The sequence below is a fragment of the Coenobita brevimanus genome, chromosome 21, assembly GCF_032717465.1.
Source record: "Coenobita brevimanus isolate Jiangsu-jjx chromosome 21, ASM3271746v2, whole genome shotgun sequence".
Classification (NCBI taxonomy): domain Eukaryota; kingdom Metazoa; phylum Arthropoda; class Malacostraca; order Decapoda; family Coenobitidae; genus Coenobita; species Coenobita brevimanus.
In genome coordinates, this window is record NC_136974.1 from 6,716,658 (window position 1) to 6,729,047 (window position 12,390).

Here is a 12,390-nt window from a genome sequence, read left to right on the forward strand (position 1 = left end):
ACTAAGGTGGCAGGCATTAAAAATGGGAAATTATTGTATGTGACTTTCACTGTAAACCCAAAACAAAATTAATAAAGCTTTGTTAAAGATCCTCCAAAGCAATGAGGCACAAAGCAAGATACTGATATTCATACGCACAAGATAAATCTGAAGTTTATGTGAGATCAAAATTTTATTATAAACTCATCAGCAATTTACTTTGTATTAAAGCATAAGCTGTAATGGCCTTCTTCCAGTCTGTGTGTCATAGGTAATTCAATCAATATTACAGTACTGTATATTTTAGTCCTACAGGACCATATACTACAGACCATAAGGGTAGCTCTAGTCTTTAATGGAGTTCTTATATGATGGTGGGGAAAAAAAAAAAAAAAAGAAAAAAAAAAGATAAACAATAAAGCTATTACTACTACCACAACCTTCAAATACACTGGTAATAATTACTGACACATATTTGCACTTTGATCTACCACTGATAGAAATGTTACAGCTTTCAGATTAGTAATCTACTTCATATACTGTATCACAAGTTCCCTTAAACTGAATGCACATTCTACACATGCAAACTGATGTTACAGTCTTTTATCACTAAGTCTGAGGTCCTAAAGTATCACATGTGACAATATACAGCAACGAGTTAGCCAAAATACATAACGAAAGTTTCATGCATGCCTGATGATGAGCGCTACATGAGAAACTGCAGCACATTGAAGAGCAAGTATACTTGAGTTAAAATGCCAAGCTACTGATATGGGTAAAGGCAGATAAAATAAACATCAGCTTCGCTCAAAAGTGAGAGCTGTTATGCTTATAATACTTGCATTTCATTATGGGAAGAGTAATAAATATTCTGGTACCTTTACAAATTCAACATTTATGTTCTGAAAGCTATCAAGCAGTACCTGCAACCATCACAATTCAAACATGAATGAGATAGTACATATATAAAAAAGAAAAAATAAACCTATTCATGGCAGTGGTGATCTTGTCTCTTGCCTCTCAAAATCTTGCCACTCTCTGATGCTATACCTTGTCACTCTTCCTACATTCCCTACAAAAGTAATATAATGCTGCTCACATAATCATATTTGTATAAGGACACAAAGTACAGAAGTCATAGCTACAATCTATTTAGATTTACTCAACTTTTGTTCCCAACTTTTATACATAAAGATTACTACAAATGTTAACTTTTGAATCTGGATAATGAAGTTGATTATTGTTGTAAAAAAGAGAACTTCCAAACTGTTAAAATATGAGCTACAATGATGTATCTTAGTGCCTTCTTAAAAGACAATACTTCTGTGACTGCACTGCAGTATTGTACAAACTACATACATTATTTATAATAACTTTTGTTCCAGTTCTTTCTTGTAAACTAGTTCTCTACAATAAGAATGACATCTCACCATAAGAATTAATGAAAGACCCATTAAATAGTTTCCATTTTTACCCATTAAATAGTTTCCACTTTTTCTATTTATTTTCTGTATATATACCTTAACAGCAGATACATGCCATGATGCACACAAATATCAACATTTATGTTTCAAATACTGTAATACAGTAGATGGGAGACACTTCTTGTCATTTGTTTAAGGTTACCCAGTGGATAAAATCCAAAAAATACGTGAATAATCAAGCACTCTATATTTTCTACATTTTTAAAAATATTTCTTTACAATGAAATCTCCAGTGAATACTTTATAGCTGGCAACCACAACATACTGTGTTAAACCTGATATAGCACAGTGCTGTACATGCAGCATCAAGGACATACAATGCTCTTGTTCATTTTGCATGTTACAGGTACCCAAAAATCCTCATCAAATGAAAACTTTCTGTTTAACATAACTTTTGGGAAAAAATTAACTGGTACCAGGTTGTCAAAATGGAATAATTTTTTTCCACCTATATCTGGTCATTATTGGTTTAGATCAACTCTCTAACATACTACACACGATTCCATCTGATGATACGAAAAAACCTATACAAAACAATAATAAAGCTGAATAATTCTTTGCTAATAAACAAATCTCCATAAGAGGTGACTATTATCACAGACTGTTCTTTTTTCATATTTATCAATATATCCCTCATTCTATGTTGATTCTTAAGTGCTTGGTAGATGTACAAATGAAGACAATCATGAAAACAGCAATCTTATAATGGTGAACTGCACCAAAATAATGAAAAGACATACCAAAAAGTAATTTTCACATGGAGGTTTTACAGCGATTACTTGAAAAATGAGAGATTACGCTTCTGATGTGATCATCATTATTCTTCCTTAGCACAAGATCAGAATCTCTGTGCCTAACATGCATAAGATGTGGGAGAGAGCACTGTACTGTAGTTTTTTTTTTTTTTTTATACATCTACAATTGAATAACCTGGGCTTAAATATTATATCAAATCTACACTAATTTCTGCTGGTCAAAAGAAATGCTTGAAATTTCTAACTAATATTTAATACAGTCACAAGATTCTGTACAAACTCTGGGTAAACATACTCAGTGCCGGTATTTAGTTTCTCAATCTGTGTAGAGATTCCCTGTCAATGATAAAAAGTACATTATAATACATATACAGTATATAGAGGATACCATCTATTCTCACTGTACTGTATTCTAATACAATGCAAAGCAATCTCTACATGGACACATCACTCCCAAAACCCACTCTGTACTCAAAATTGTTCAACAAGCTATTAACTCCATAATCACAAGCATTATTTAGAAAGCTGGGAAAGTCTCTGAATCCCAAAGCTCCCTTCAGCATAACTTAGAACAAGGCCATCAGGAATAAATAAAACATCAAACTTTTGGTTAACGCCTGACTGCTGTCCTATGCCTTTGTGCTGTAGTAACTGATCACAATGCTGTCCATTCCCTTAACACAGCAACTTCTGTTGCCATGGCACCATCTTTGTCTATCTTAATTAAGGAAAAATTAGTGATGAAATACTAAACAAATGACTCAGTATCTCTATACCTATGACTTGCTTGAAACAAGGACTCCTTGAGTGGCGGCAGGTGAGGATGTGTTGTCAGCTGGGGTCTGAGGTGAGGGGTCATCCTGGCCACGAATCTTTATATTGTGCTTAGCCCGGTACTCATTTACTTCCTTACCCTTGCTCACCAACTTCACATTCAGGCTGTCTATCACTTTGGTTAGCTGTAAATGAAGAGGGGTCTTGTATGAACTATGGGATATAATTACAACTATCTCTCAGATGGTTAAGTTAGCTTAGCATATACTACCAGTAATTATGATGGTTTTCATTCATAGCCCTTCATGTAAGTTTCATTTTCAGGATGTTCTCCAAAACCTCCTTAAGAAAAACTACTACTCTAACAGCCAATAGTGCTTAACATCTGCAGGGATGATTCTTTGTACCTCCCATAGTGTCACTGTTTTATATCCAATGTAAACTGCCCCCCAAATGAGGCTTTCAACTTGGGCCATGCAGGCATTCATTGTGCCTCCTGTGAGATCCGCAACTTGACAAGGGTTATTTCCTGTTTATCTATCAAGCTGGTATGGAATGGTTCATATTCAGTCAACAGTTCACTATAAGATCTGACTCCCTAAAACAGTACGACTGCAACTGTGCAACTGTGCCAGAGCAACGATCCAAAGTCCTTAGCATATATCTATCTATCTATTGCCAGAAGCCTTAATCAAGTTTGGGGTGGCCACAAACAAAACGCCTCCACGTCGCCCTGTCCCCCGCCATTTCACTACCCTGCTCCCAACTCACACCCCCCTCTCTCATATACCTCTCCACCCCATCCCTCCATCTTATCCTCAGCCTCCCCCTCCCTCTTCCCCCCTCCACCTCACTCACATACACTCTCTTCATCAGTCTTTCACCCTCCATCCTCTCCACATGGCCAAACCACATCAGTGTGTTCCTCATAATGCTTCCTATCACATCCACATCCACACCACAACGCTCCTTTATATCCTCATTCATCAGCGTGTCTCTCCATGTGACTCCACAGGCTCCTCTTAAATAACTTATTTCCACTGCTCTCACTCTTGACTTGTGTCTTTCCAACAACGTCCAAACTTCACTTCGATACGTTAGAGTTGGTATAACAATACTGTCATGTAGTAACTTTTTCACTTCCATGCTCACTTCCCTGTTTCTTATCACTGCTTTCAAAAAACCAGCAACCTTTCTTCCCTGCTGTACCCTTTCAAGCACTTCACCTTCCAAACCTCCATCCTTACTCATCACACTACCCAAGTACTTAAACATACTCACATTTTCCAATTCCTCACCATTCAACCTCGCTGTACATTCACTGACTTCACCTCTCTCAAAGACCTTCACTTTACTCTTCCCTACATTCACCTTTAGATTCTGTTTCTTACACACTCTCCCAAACTCATCCACCAAGCCTTGCAGCTCCCCTTCGTTTTCACTCAACAACACAGTATCATCTGCAAACAACAGTACAGGGAATTTCCAAACACTATCCTCTCTCACCAGGGCCACTCCAACATCCACTACCCTACCTTGTACCTCTTTTATTACCCCATCCATGTACAGATTGAACAACCATGGAGACATGACACATCCCTGTTTCAACCCAACCTTCAAAGAGAAAAATTCACTTAGTCCACCATCCACACGCACTGCAGCCTTAGCACTATCATACATACTCTTCACAGCATTCAACCACTTCCCATCTACTCCATATATTCTTAATACTTTCCACAATCCTTGTCTATCCACCCTGTCATATGCTTTCTCCAAATCCATGAAAGCCGCATACAACTTCTTTCCCTTCTCTAGAAACTTTTCCACTAAAGATCTAAGAATGAATGTCTGATCTACACAACCTCTTCCCTTCCTAAAGCCTCCCTGTTCTTCTCCAACTAATTCCTCTGTTCTTTCTCTAACTCTGTCAATAAGTATCCTACCATACACTTTTCCTATTACACTAAGAAGACAAATGCCCCTATGATTACCACACACTTCTTTTTCCCCTTTTCCTTTGTGCAAGGAAATAATTATTACCTGACTTCCAATCCTCCGAGACTCTACCTTCCTCCCAGGCCAATCTACACATCTTCCACATCCATTTTACTACAATCTCTCCCCCATGCTTCAGCATTTCACCACACACTCCATCAATTCCTGGGGCTTTCCCCAATTTAACTTTCTTCATTGCTTCCACAACTTCTATCCTACTGATTTCTTCCTGTCTTCTCACCTCCCTCCTCCTCTCAGCCATTCCCCAGCCACTTATACTCACATTACTTCCATCCTCTATGTTCAACAATTCCTTAAAGTGTTCTCTCCATCTGCTCGCTTTTTCTCCCTTCTCCACTAGTAATCTACCATTTTTATCTTTCACTCCCCTGCTAACCTCACTTCCACCCTGTCTTACTCTCTTCACCTCTTTCCAGAACATTATCTTACAGTCCCTCCACTTTACACTCAAATTCTTTCCAAATTACAACCAAGCATCCAAACTATTAAATAATCCCAGTGACAATAGAATATTCTGGTCAACTCTCATTTCTTTCAATAATAACTTTAACAAATCATCACCCATTCCCCACTAAAATCTTCTGATGTTAACACTGTAAATGACCCATGTGGTAAAGTGAACATCCTTGCCAGTACATCTGCCAGAAATTCTACCTTAGAGGAAATCAACCAGAATGTCCCTGTACTAGAACTGGACTCTCCAGAAACAGCTCCACTTAAGATACAGACTAGATATGTAAAATTCATTCTAAACAATTTACCAACCAACAAAGCTCCAGGTCCAGCTGGATCTCCTTCATTTGTTTTGCAAAAGTGTTCCCCAGAACCTGCTGCTGTTCTAGCTAAATTATTCAGACTACGCATACGTACTTCATTATCTAATTCTTGAGTTGAAGCCAGTATACACCCAATTCCAAAGAAAAGAAGTTCCTCTGACCCCTCTGATTACAGACCAATAGCTATCAAATCTCTTGGTAAAGGATTTGAGACTGTAATCAATCAGCACATTGTTAAACATCTTGAATCCAACAACTTTATTGGTGATTGACAGTATGGCTTTTGCCATGAAAAATCCACTGTTGATAAACTCAATTTCCTGACTCATACCATCCATCAGTTTAACCAACATGGAGAAACCCATGCAGTAGCCCTTGATATTTCTAAAGATTCTGAGAGAGTGTGGCACCATTCCCTGCTATTTCAATTCCCTTGCTATGGCCTATCATCTTTTGTTCCTCTGATTTCCTCATATCTTAGTGACAGAAAGATAAAAGTAGATGATGTATATTCCAATTTCCACTTGATTAATGCTGGCATGCCACAAGGATCAGTTCTGGCTCCAACCCTATTCCTACTTCATATTAATTGTCTCTTATCTGTCACCCATAATCCCATTCACTCATGCAGACGACTGAACACTTCACACTTCAATCACACACTTAAACACCAATTCACAAAGTTTAATATCACTAACTCACAACTCAGTACAGCAATCTCCATAAATCAAGACTCATCAAAGATCAAAATAACATGGTATCATTTAATGCTTGGAAAACCAAATATATACAATTTACTAAGAGACAAATACTGCCTGATTCCTATATTATCTTCAATGTTACTACTATTCCTACCTCTAAAAGTACTGAAATTCTCAGTGTTTCACTTAACAATGCCCTCAGCTGAACCTCTCATGTTACATCACTTGCTAAAACCGTGTCAAAGAAACTTGGATTACTGTGTAGAGTCCGTAACCTCTTCACTGACAAGCAGTATAGCTGTAATTAACAAGAATTATGTGCGATCTCAGCTGGAACATTGCTCACTCTTGTGGAATGGATGAGAGGTTGCGCTAATACAACTGGACAAAATCCAAAATGGAGCCATGACAATTATTAATACTCCTACTACAGTATTACCAATGAATTACCTCCCTTCAGGTATGAAGGATTGTTGCCTCCTTCGCATTATTTTACATACTTTTATGGAAAATGCTCACACAAAGTTGCATCCATTGTGCCACCTCACCACGCCTTCCCCAGCACCATGCGGGCATCTGGTAGTGCTCATGACTGGACTGTCAAACTGCCATATTGCAGAATTTCTGCCAATCAGAATTCTTCTATTCCCTGAATTGCATCTCTTTGTAACTCACTTCCCCGGAGTGGTTTCCCTCAAACCTACGGCTGTTCAAGTTACAGATTTTTCTTTTAATGAAGGACACCTATAATCAGGTCAATGGATTAATTTTTTTTATTCGTTTTCCATTCCTCTGTTGTTATTGTATATTAAAAAAAAATATTGCCAGACACCTTAATCCAATAAGGAGTAGCCACAAACAAATCATCTCCATGTCGCCCTGTCCCCCACCATTTCACTGCCCTGCTCCCAGCTCACACACCCTTTTCTCATATAACTCTCCACTTCATCCCTCCATCTCAGCCTTGGCCTCCCCCTCCCTCTGCCATCCTCCACCTCACTCATATACACTCTCCTCACTAGTCTCTCGCTCTCCATCCTCTCCACATGGCCAAACCACCTCACAGTATTTCTCCTAATGCTTTCTATCACATCCACATCCACACCACAATGCTCCTTCACTTTCTCATTTGTCAGTCTGTCTCTCCATATAACTCCACCTGCTCCTCTCAAATAACTCATTTCCACTACTCTCACTCTTGATTTGTGTCATTCTAACAAGGTCCAAGCTTCACTTCTGTATGTTAGGGTTGGTATGACAATACTGCCACTTTTTTAAGTCCACGCTCACTTCCTGTTTCTTATCACTACTTTCAAAGAACTAACAACCTTTTTTCTCTGTTGTGCCCTTTCAAGCACTTCACCCTCTAAACTTCCATCCTTACTTATCACACTACTCAAGTAGAGTAGTCCCTCCAATATCCGATGTAATAGAGCCAACGGCATGTCCGGATAGTGATCCCATCCAGATATTGGGCCCCAGCCTCCTGGACTTGTACTTATGAACCCTAACTCAGAAAAACACCTTCACAACTCCCTCTGGATATGCATAGCACCTATTTAAGACCCAAATCACACCAATAAGGGGCATAAAAGACTGGAATAAATGCAAAAGAACCATAAAATGAGGTTTTTGAGGTAGGTTTATACAATATTAAACATTCTGGGTACTTATAACAAGTCCCTGGCTCCTGGACTGGTAGTTATGGACCCTAACCTAGCCTAACTCAGAAAAACACCTCCCTACTGCACATGCATAGCACCTAAGACACTATTCACACCAATAAGGGACATAAAAGAGTGAAATGAGGTGTTAGAGGTAAGTATGGAAAAAACAGTAAAGTACAATATGAAACATTCTGGGTACTTACAGCAAGTCCCTGGCCATCTTGATGAATAACCCGCCTCCTCTCAGACTCTGACAGTAAGAAGGATTTCCTGAAGCACTTGCAGTACACTGTTCATGAAGTCTTGCACAGAACTTAAGTCATTTGCACTCAGGATTCCATTCTCTTAACACTGCGAACTCTTGTCTTACTTGCGCTCCATTGTACCTCAATGAAATAAGTGTTGCACTCTGCACTTTAAGTCTTTCCACTCATAAAACCATTTTCTAAACAAAACACACTCAAGTTAATTTACATTATACTTACAGTCCACTAAATCTTTGTCTTTTCACTCACACCTCAAATTCCTTAACACTATGCAGTTTTTTTCACTGCACAACACTGTAAATTCCTGTGTGGCCTAGTGGGGAAGTTCTTGGCATCTAATCACTGTCAGAGTCTGAGAGTAGCACATGCAGGTGACCTATGGGTGCGTCGCTGGGTCGTGGTGATGGCGTACCCACTGCAGACGACTCTGAAGAGAGGCGCAAACTCACATCGAGTGGTGACTCCACCGTGCCTGATGTGCTGGGCTGTGGCTCAGAGCATGAGGGCCTGTCTTGGGGAGGCAATGGAGTGGAGCCAGGGCTGGGCACAGCGGGGGTCACGGGCCTGAAAAAGCAGTCAATCATTGATTGACGCAAGGAACAACGATTTTGACGATTAATGATGCGCTGCCTGAAAGCACACACTTCCTCAACAAGTCCCAAGGGCCCCATCTCCCTGTCGCAGTCCGGGTGCTCCAGGTAGTCCAGAACGAACTCAAGGTGTTCCCAGAGTGCGCTCAGCTTGGGGATGGCTGGAGTAGTGTCACGCTGAGAGGAGTCCGCATCATCGTCACCATCCTCGTCAGAATCTTCAAGCTGGGTACTGACACTTGCAACTGAAGATGCGATCTCGATATCAGACATGGTCTGATACCCAGGATCGCCCTCGTCGTCATCTAACCACTCATGCACTTCGTCCACTTCAACATCGTTGCCATGCGCACGTAGATGTGCATGGAAGTCATCCACGTCAAAACCTAGGAAATCGTGCTCCACGTCTGTTCCAAGAAGCACACGAGACCAACCATTTTCTAGAGTCTTGACAGGGATTTCCTTCCATGCACTGGCCCAGTTGTTCAAGGCAGACTTGATGTTGTAGCGGCGAATGTTTTCCAAAGTCTGCTGGCCTCGCATGTCCCGTCCCTCCCTGCGCTCGTCCTCGTCCTCGAAAACAACCATCACCTTGTCCAGGAACTTCCGCCGGTACAGCCTCTTCGTTGCCACTATCACTCCTTGGTCCATTGGTTGGATGAGAGCAGTAGTATTAGGTGGCAGAAACATGCACCTAATGTGCCCATTCCCAGCCACCAACTCCTTGTAACACAGGTGGGCAGGTGCATTGTCGAGGAGAAGGAGGGCCTTTACCTGGTCGCGTGGGATTCCCTGTTTCTCCGTCTGGTAATGGATGACCTCCTTGACGAAGTGGCGGTGGAACCAGTCTTTGAAGATCAGGGCTGTGAACCATGCCTTCAAGGAATGGTACCAGACGACAAGAAGGACATCCATCACCCCACAAAGACACCGAGGCTGCTTTGCACAGCCAACAATAACGGGCTTGAGCCGATGCATGCCGTTAGCATTGGCACAACACAAAGCAGATATCCATTGCTTGCAGAGCTTGCGGCCAGGTACACGCTTCTCTGTCTCCTCGGCTAGAGTGTTCGTAGGCAAAGAGCGATAGAATAAGCCAGTTTCGTCAGCGTTGTAGACTTGACCGAGAGTTAGGCCCTCCCTGTCGATCAAGCCCTTCACCTTGCGCTGAAACTCGTCAACTCCATCCTCATTAGCGTCCAAAGCTTTGCCATGAGACTTACAGTTGCTGAGGCCATGTTGTAACTTGAACGCGAAGAGCCAACCCTCGGATGCCTTGAAGTCTAGGGTGTCGTGAAACCTTGCGAACTTCTCAGCAGCAGCCTTCAGCTCCGTGCCACGCACCATCACACCAGCAGCACGTTGCTGTCGATACCAAATCAACGTGGAGCGGTCGACTTCAGCATACTTGGGAGTAAACATCATCTTCCTCTCCATGTTGCATTTGCTTTTCGACGAGAAGTCAGCCGTGTACTGCATGAGTTTGTCTCGGGATCTCTTGATATCAAACAAAGTAGATTGGGCCAGGGTGAACTCACGAAGGATGCGTGACGAAGACCATCCCGCATCCACTTTCTCCAAAATCTCTCTCTTCTTCTCCAGAGTCAAAACCACTCTCTTCCTCTTCTCAGGCGGAGGGGCCATCATCACACACACGAAGAAAAGGCACGAGAGCAGCAGGAGAGCCTGCAGCAGGTAAGGCACCAGCACAAAAGCAAGCATGCGGTCAGCCATGATGATGAGCGTGCACTCACGACAAGAGACGGACGGTAAGTTGGGAGGATGCAGGGGCGCTCTAGCGGACGTCGGAGGAATGACGCACCAAAACAAAGCTGTTCTGCACCGCGTGCGCCAAGTTCAAATTACGGGCGAGAAAAAGTCGGATTTTTTTTTAATTTTTTGCAGTTTTTGGACCATTTTGGGAATATTGGATCCCTGGACGATAATGTCCGATAAGTGGGCGTCTGGATAGTACAGGGATTACTTATATACAGGTAACTCGCACGGAACACGAGGGTTTCGTTCCTACCGTGCCGTGTTAGGTGCGAAATCGCGTATATTTAAACTACTCCGTATTTTGCTCCCTAGACCCCCCAAATGTGTTGTTTTGCTGTTATCTGTCACTAGAAAGCACTTTAAGTGGTTAGAAGGTTTATTTAATGTTATAACTCACAAATACAGTACTCCTGAGCAAAACTTCAACACACAAATACTGTACGTAAACACAAGGAAACATTCCGACGCCGATCATAGGTAATAAATTAGGTTAACTGGAACCAGTGCTTTAACTTAAAAGTACATACCAGAACAGTACATATTTAACTTAGAAATGCAGTACTGTGATATCGAATGATTTCAGTACATAATCTGTTAGGAATGGCAGGAAAAAAAAAAAATGTTATGAATACATTTTCACCTTTTTGATATATATTTATGGTAGTTTCGAGTTATTTTTTACGTTATCGTTGTGCCCATGCTTGGAAAAGGGAGCGAAAGAGTTGAATTTTCAGTCCTAAATGAGAAAACTGCACGTCCTCCAAGGCTAGACTCTGCCACGGGAGAATAAAGTGGAGGGTCAGTCCGATTAGCAATAAGGAAGTTGTGTCACAACTTCCAGCTCCCACACCACGAGTATGGCTAAAAATAGAATCGTAATGCAGTTTCAGAACTAACAATAAGTCTAATTATTACGAATACAGATACAAAGCAGAAATAAATACGTTTACAGACAGGGAAAACGTATTTCTTCCGTCATAACATGTTCATCTTTCTCAATCATTTTACGTTCATCTTTATCATTTTACCTTGTTATTTTCGCAATATATATTGCTGTCTCGTAAACAGGGTGGTTGTTTGTGTTTTGCAAGGGAGGAAAAAGGTTGTATTTTCTGTCTGGGTCGAGATAATGGGTGTAACTGTGTGTGGTTAGGCATGGCCACGAGCGAAAAAATCGTACATCCACTCGTCACGACAGCCGGTGGTGAACTGACAGATGATACATGAGGTGAACTGACAGATGATACATGAGACGGTGAAGTCAAGGTCATGTCCCAGATTTTCGTTCACTTCCCGAAAGTTTTCACAGTTTTCTACAAGTTGCAAACCATTACAGCAAACCTGAGCAAATAGGTAAAGATACCAAGACAAAAATGTATTTTTCTCTTATTATAAGTCTTTAACGAACAAACAAAAAAAAGGGCAATATTCCGACGCTGATCATGGGTAATCATATAAATCAGGTTAACTGGTTACAAGGCTTTATTTAATGCTTTAATTGCTTACAAGTACATACCAGAACAGTAAATATTTAACTTACAAATACAGTACTGTAGAAAAGCAGTACAGTAAGAGTTTAACGAACAAACAAAAAAGGCAATATTCC

General features: G+C 40.9%; 1 protein-coding gene across 1 annotated transcript in view; it reads right to left on the reverse strand.

Moving 5' to 3' along the window:
- Positions 1-340: 340 nt before the first annotated feature.
- Positions 341-12,390, reverse strand: part of Pfdn2 (prefoldin 2) — a 43,168-nt gene continuing 31,118 nt past the window's right edge. Inside the window, exon 3 of the mRNA XM_080266704.1 lies at positions 341-3,177. Coding sequence (XP_080122830.1) covers positions 2,995-3,177 — 183 coding nt within the window. The 3' untranslated portion in view covers positions 341-2,994. The remainder of the gene's footprint in view (positions 3,178-12,390) is intronic.